Source organism: Pocillopora damicornis, chromosome 2, assembly GCF_964200805.1.
Source record: "Pocillopora damicornis chromosome 2, jaPocDami1.2, whole genome shotgun sequence".
Taxonomy (NCBI): Eukaryota; Metazoa; Cnidaria; class Anthozoa; order Scleractinia; family Pocilloporidae; genus Pocillopora; species Pocillopora damicornis.
In genome coordinates, this window is record NC_142671.1 from 24,129,957 (window position 1) to 24,137,456 (window position 7,500).

At 39.5% G+C, this 7,500-nt stretch overlaps 1 protein-coding gene across 1 annotated transcript in view; it reads right to left on the reverse strand.

The window, feature by feature from the left end:
* The window catches only part of LOC149050423 (zinc finger MYM-type protein 1-like), a 1,766-nt gene extending 1,587 nt beyond the window's left edge, over positions 1–179 (reverse strand). The window contains exon 1 of the mRNA XM_089192663.1: positions 1–179. This exon is cut by the window's left edge and continues 1,587 nt beyond it. Coding sequence (XP_089048789.1) covers positions 1–179 — 179 coding nt within the window.
* Between the last annotated feature and the right edge of the window lie 7,321 nt (positions 180–7,500).

Here is a 7,500-nt window from a genome sequence, read left to right on the forward strand (position 1 = left end):
GTCCACTGCGCGTGCTTCTGAAGCTGGCTATCGAGTTTATCCTTTAGCCAAGCTATGTCCTTGCACCGCAAGTGAATTAGTTCCAGAAAATTACCTTTATTTACATCACTGCCATTACTCAAACCATCACGTTGTTCATCATGACCCCGCTGGGCGATATTCTGCTGGGCCGTAAACATGAGACATTCAATGATAACTTTCAGGTAGTCACGATTTTCCTTCACATCTTGCTTGTGTGATTCCTGGAGTTTGCCCAGTATTGAAGTATTTATCTTCTTATTTGCTCTACTATCAATCTATTTCGCCATGGCCGTTTGATGGTTCTCACTCTTGTGGTGTTTAGTAAGACGCCCTGGCTTCTTCCAATTGTCAAACGTGAAATCGTGGGCATTCAAGTATTTCTGGCATGGGTAGCAGCACGCTTTCTTAGTTTCAAAGTCGTAGCTCAGCCATGGATATCGTTTGTACCAGGCTGGGTTGAAATCTCTAGAAAAAGATTCACAAATTTTTTTGGGTCGTACCACTTCAAAATCGGTTGCTGAGGACTCTCATCTATATCAGTGGACGTTAGGCAAGTACCACTACATAAATTTGTATCCAATGACGAATTGTGCGCACCATCCACGATATCTGACTTACCTGGAGCACCATTATCCGTGATAGCTGACTTAAGTGACTTTTCTGGAACACGATTATCTATGACAACTGAAATGGACATATCCCTATAAGTACTATGCACGATGTCAGAGTTAGCACCGTTATCTACAATTTCTGTCGTATCTGGAGCACTAGTACTATTGTCGGCACCATTATCTATGCTTTCCATATCCATGATCTCTGACGTATCCAAATTACCTTTATCCATGATTTCTGATTCATCCGTCATACCAGCATCCATAGATTCTGACGTAGCTGAAGCACAACAAGCACCATTATTCACTTGAATCACCTCGATTTCTGACTTATCCAGGGCAGTATCTGAAGAATCCACCACTATATCTATACGGCTGTCATTTTGAAGATCTGAGCCAACGTCTTCGGTGTCAATTTTACTGCATTTAACCATATTGGTAATGGTTTCATCGCCGCCAGTGAAACCTAGTTGCGATTGATTTGGCGCACGAGAAATAGTAAATTTAACTTTCTTGTCTATATGCTTGGTTCTTGCATGAGCGTCTTGGTACTCGGCAACGATTTCTTTTTTGCATTCGGAGCATTTAACACGATGGCGATAGGCCCGTTTTCGTTTCTGTGGCGCTGGATTCGACATGTCTAATATGGGACAAGGAGAGTTCTACAAGAAAATGCATGCAAGATGCGTATTTGTTTCCACTGTCACGTCACTTTTTACGAAACTACAGGCGTGAATCTCACTGGCTTTACGCACGTAAAGCCCATGGTAAAGCCAGTTAAATTCACACGAGACAGTGGTTGCCTAGCACGTGACCCAGATCTTCTGAAAGTCTCCAGTCGATAATCTGCAATATGATTCTAGAAAGCTATGCCGAAATTGATTCTAATAAATTTACAACACCAGCTAGTACAGTACAGTAAAGTATGTACAGTGCCCAAAAACAAAAACAAAAAATACAAGTACGTATTTCAACTTATGATCCCCTTTACTAATGACCAAAAGCTCGTCACGTGCTAGGCAACCGCTGTCTCGTGTGAATTTAACAGTTTCCACGGTCGCGTAACTTTTTACGAAACTACGGGCGTAAATTTAACTGGCTTTAGGCACTTAAAGCCCATGGTAGAGCCAGTTAAATTCACACGAGACAGTGGTTGCCTAGCACGTGACTCAGATCTTCTGAGAGTCTCCAGTCGATAATCTACGATATTATTCTACAAAGCTATGCGGAAATTGATTCTAATTAATTTACAACACCAGCTAGGGCAGTGCGGTACAGTACAGTACAATGCCCAAGAACAAACACAAAAAATAGAAATATGTATATCAACTTATAACCCCCCCTTGCTAATGACCAGAAGCTCGTCACGTGCTAGACAACCGCTTTCTCGTGTGAATTTAACTGGCTTTCCATTTTTAAATTCAGGTAAAAATAGAAAATATCTATCTATTTCAATAAAAAACTTGAAAACATCTTTAAAAACTGGCTTTGCCCAAATTTCTCTTGCTGCCCAAAAAATCTGAATTGCCCAAAATTTTGGGGGGGGGGCTGCAGCCCCCCCGCCCCCCCGGCTTGACTGTAATTTGTTCCCCGCCCGTGAAAGGAACAATGGCTGCTTTCCTTCCATTTGCGCACAAGGAAGCTTGGAGCGCATTTCCTTCAGAAAAATATCAAGGCAGTTGTATAAATACACCGTCAGGACTACTTGAGCGGGGCCGTGAGTATCTACTGTTTTATGCTCAAGAACTTTCACAACATATCGGTCATCTTCCATCTTAGCGCGCCGAAATTCCTGCACGGTCATAAAAGCAACTACCCCTGACCTGTTTGCATTGTCAATCATAATCTGAGCTATGAGGTAGTCTCTAACAAGTGTGTACCTAGCCTGTGTAATTTCCATATTGTGTTTACCTGACAGTTTTCCTAGAATAACAACGGCATCTCGTGTAGCCTGGCTCGTCTCAAATGCCTTCACCGTTTCTGGAGTTATCAAGGCACTCACATCCTCCTCGTGTCTCTCCCATCTACATTTAGTGGTATCCCGTTTGTACAACGCTGACCATTTCTTTAGCTTGTCACGCAGGATAATGATGTTATCTTTCTCAAAGTTGACGTCACTTGGGTTGTCTTCCAATAAAAAGGAACAGAAGTGTTGAAGACTCGTCAAATACGACTTAATCGTAGCAGGATGGTATTTTTCCTTTGCATTGGGTAGAAAAACATCTCTGATCTCTTTCTTGTGGAGTAAACATTCAAGTCCCTTACCCAATGTTCAGATAATTCTTTTCACTTGAGCGACATGCTGCGTTGCGGTTTTTTGGTCCTTTTGGTCCCCATCAGGAGACAACATCCAGTTACAAAATTGGTTCAGGACTTTGGTTTCAGTCTCTGAGTTGTTTCTGGCTACGGAGTTTGCCATCTCTGTGCTCTCTGTCATCTCTGCCAACTCGTTTTCTGGTGGCGATAAGTCAAATACGTCTTGTTTCTCATCACAGTCATAACTTTGGACATTGAAGAGGAACCCGTCTTCTGAATTGTCGCCAGTATCTTCGAGCTCTTCACCTCTCACTACGAACTCTGGAGTGAGCCTTTGCATCCGCCCCATTTCTTCTTTCATATGCATAAAAACATGAGGTTTGTCCGTAGAAACAACCTTTGCCAGGGAAAGATACTTTTTATACTTCGGATCTTCTCTTTTTAGTTTATGTGTTCTTTGAAGGTGTTGAGGCAATCTCTCTGTAATTACCATACACCCAGGTAAAGGACATATTTTTCTCTTTCGATTGGGCTTCGGCTTGGTTTTCTTTTCCTCACTTTTTTTACGGCTGTGATTTCCAGCAGAAGCTGCTTCTTGACTGGCAAATTCATACTTCTTGCGGAGCTTGAATCTTGAGAGAGCCGTTCTAGCATATTCTGCATGCCACTTGTGGACATTGTGGAGGTGCTTTGGGAGGTGAACAACATTGGCGTTACAATTTGGTACTGGGCACGGCTTCTTTTCACGCTTTCCTTCGTTCTTAATGTTCTTTTCGTTACATTCTTCATTTGCATCACTTTCCCCTTTTTCAGGCCAGCTCTCGTTACCGTCAGAACCAGTTTCAGGAGACTCGTCCGTATCACTGTAATCTTCTTCCTCGCCTAGGTCACCAAACTCTTCGTCGTTACAATTTGGTACTGGGCACGGCTCTGGCTTCTCACGCTTTCCTTCGTTCTTCACCTTTTTGCCGGTAAATGCTTCATTCGCATCACCTTTCTCTTTTTCAGGCAAGCTGTTGCTGCTGTTAGTACCAATTCCACCAGTCTCGTCCGTTTCACTGTAATCTTCTTCCTCGCCCAGTCCACCAGACTCTTCGTCTTCGTTTTGAAGGTGGCTAAAGAAATCGGCTTGAAGCGCTGTCCACTTATGTCTTAAGGTAAACTGTTTTTCCCTGTGCTAAAAACAGAGTGAAAGCAAGTTAAAATCTTATACCTCAGTCGTGACATATTGTTCTTCTTAAAATGGAAGTGTCTATACCTATAAGCACCTATAAGGAGGAGTCAACTTAAAGTTTTTCTATATATTCTGTTACAGAGCAATTAAAAGAAAGATGACCTTTTAGTACATTTATTTCACCCGTGTTACATTTAAGTTTCTGTATATACCCCTTTTTTGTATTGAATGGCTTGTAACAATAAAAAAAAAATAAATAAAAAAACAACAACAAGCATAAAAATGCAGGAACAAACAGAAAGCAGTTAATAATTATAAAGAGTCTCTTTAGAGTGCGCAAAATCCTGAACGGAGTCTGCCGCCGTGTAAATTCATGGTCTTTTATATAACGAACAAATCATTAAACCAGAAAGTTTAAATGTCTTTTTGACAGCCATGAAATGAACCTGGTAGTCCTCTTAGGTCATTTTACAGATCGAAATGACCGATTTGCCTATCCCTTCATATGCTTCAATTAGTGAAACCAAGAGAGGATAAAGCTATGGTGAAACCCATACCCTTTCAAATGCTTGAAGCCTGAAAATAAGTATTACAGCTTTGCAAATAAACGTCATATCTCACCTCAGCTGGGTGACCATACAATGATGCTAGGGGTATTGGTATCCCTAATGATGCAACAAAGAACATGTACATGTAGATAATACATTTGCAAAGAATTCTAGAGGTGGCCGCAGAATGTACTCATGTGTGTGGGCAATTAACTGCATTATGATTTCAGCTATTTGAATAAATATATTAATAATAAACAAATAAATAAATTGATTACAAATACATATTTTCACCCCACTACATTTATGGTTTATAGTGGACTGTAAACCAATGTATATTTTGTGCAGCACATGTTGAGAAAAATATTCCAGTCTTGACACTTTGGCACTGGTCTGAGATGCATGCAGTTTCTTTGACTCTTCAACACTAGTGCTGTTGTGGGGTCCTTTCACATTATCTAAACAATTAAGTTTCAAGTTCATATACTGGTAAGTGACTAATAACTTTTCACTTTAATTAATACATATTCTATTTCTTACTCTTCACCACATGTTTAGTTATGGAATTGTTTAAGACAATCTCACACTTGCCAGGTTTGATAAACTAGATAACAAAGGTTCAATAAATTTACAGGGCCGTGTATTTGATTAGCTTTTCAAAAATACATTTGAAAAGGAAAAGAAATTGTCACAACTCTGATACAAGAGTAGATGATTTTCCCACAATGTTAACCAGATTTTGTTTCAGAAGAATTTGGAACACAACAAAATTTTACTGTCATATCCAAAGTGTACAGCCAAACGACCATGTCCCCACAATGTTACCCAGATTCTGTGTAAGTACACCAGGGATTGGGATTAGGAATAACTGTTTTACTTGATGATACCAAGTGACCACGTCCCCATAATGTTACATAGATTTTGTGTCAGATCCTATCTGTAGTATTCCTTGCTTTAACTTAATTTGCTGTAATCTGGCAACTGTCCAGTGTGACAAGCCATACCCTTGTCAGCCCTTAATTATTATATTCACAATAAATTATTAATTTTATCCTTTAAAGAACAATTCCAACTAATTTCACTTCTTGTAAATAAATGACCTGGTTTGTTATATCAGTACATGCAGTAACTGCCTTTTGTGACCAGGCTTACCATTGCCTGTTGCCTTTTCATCCTGGCACTTTTTCTTTTTTCTCGAGTTACCAGCTTCATTTAATGCACTTCTATCAGCATCTCTCTCATTCTCATCACCTCTTGATGCATGCAGTTTCTTGGACTCTTCAACACTAGTGCTCTCATGGGATCTTTTTCATTATCTATATGATAGAGTTTCAAGTTCACATACTGGTAACTGACTAATGACTTTTCATTCTAATTCATACATATTTGTTTTCCCAATCTTCACCACATGTTTAGTTATGGAATTGTTTTAGGTAACCAGACACTTGCCAGTTTCAAGTAAGCTGGATTAGAGGGGTACAATACATTTACAGTACTATGTATTTTGCTTGCCATGTTATTGATTTGGTTTTTCGAAAATGCATTTGCATTATCTGCCAAGATTGTTTTCACATTGTTGATAAAATGTAATACCAGAATAACAAAGCCTAAGGAAAAGAACACAAACTGTCAAACTCCAAAGAGCTGACCATGTCCTCACGATGTTACCCAGATTCTGTGTAAGTACGCCAGGGATTGGGATTAGGAATAGCTGTTTTACTTCATGAAATGAAGTGACCACGTCCCCCATAATGTTACATTGATTTTGTGTCAGATCCTATCTGTAGTATTCCTTGCTTTCACCTCATTTGCTGTAATCTGGCAACTGTCCAGTGTGACTAGCCATGCCCTTGTCAGCCCCTTAATTATTATATTTACAATAAGTTTTTAATTTTAGCCTTTAAAGAGCAATTCCAACTAATTTCATTTCTTGTGAATAAGTGACCTGGTTTCTTACATCACTACATGCAGTAACTGCGCATTGTGACCAGCCTTACCATTACCTGTTGCCTTTTCATCCTGGCACTTTTTCTTTTTTCTTGAGTCACCAGCTTCATTTAATGCACTTCTATCAGCATCTCTCTCATTCCCATTACCTCTTGATGCATGCAGTTTTTTGGACTCTTCATCACTAGTGCTCTCATGGGATCTTTTACATTATCTACATAATAGAGTTTCAAACATAGACTGGTAAGTGACTGATGACTTTTCATTCGAATTCATACATATTCATTTTCTTACTCTTCACCACATGTTTAGTTATGGAATTGTTTTAGGTAACCGGACACTTGCCAGTTTTGAGTAAGCTGGATTACAGGGGTACAATACATTTACAGTACTATGTATTTTGCTTGCCATGTTATTGATTTGTTTTTTTTAAAAATGCATTTGCATTACCTGCCAAGATTGTTTTCATATTGTTGATATAATGTAATACAAGAATAACAAAGTCTGAGGCAAAGAACACAAACCGTCAAACTCCAAAGAGCTGACCATGTCCTCACAATGTTACCCAGATTCTGTGTAAGTACGCCAAGGATTGGGATTAGGAATAACTGTTTTACTTGATGAAACCAAGAGACCACGTCCCCACAATGTTACATAGATTTTGTGTCAGATCCTACGTGTAGTATTCCTTGCTTTCACCTCATTTGCTGTAGTCTGGCAACTTTCCAGTGTGACTAGCCATACCCTTGTCAGCCCTTGATATTATTATATTCACAATAAATTATTAATTTTAGCCTCTAAAGAGCAATTCCAACTAATTGCACTTCTTGTAAATAAACGACCTGGTTTGTTATATCAGTACATGCAGTAACTGCCCATTGTGACCAGCCTTACCATTGCCTGTTGCCTTTTCATCCTGGCACCTTTTGTTCCTTCTAGAGTC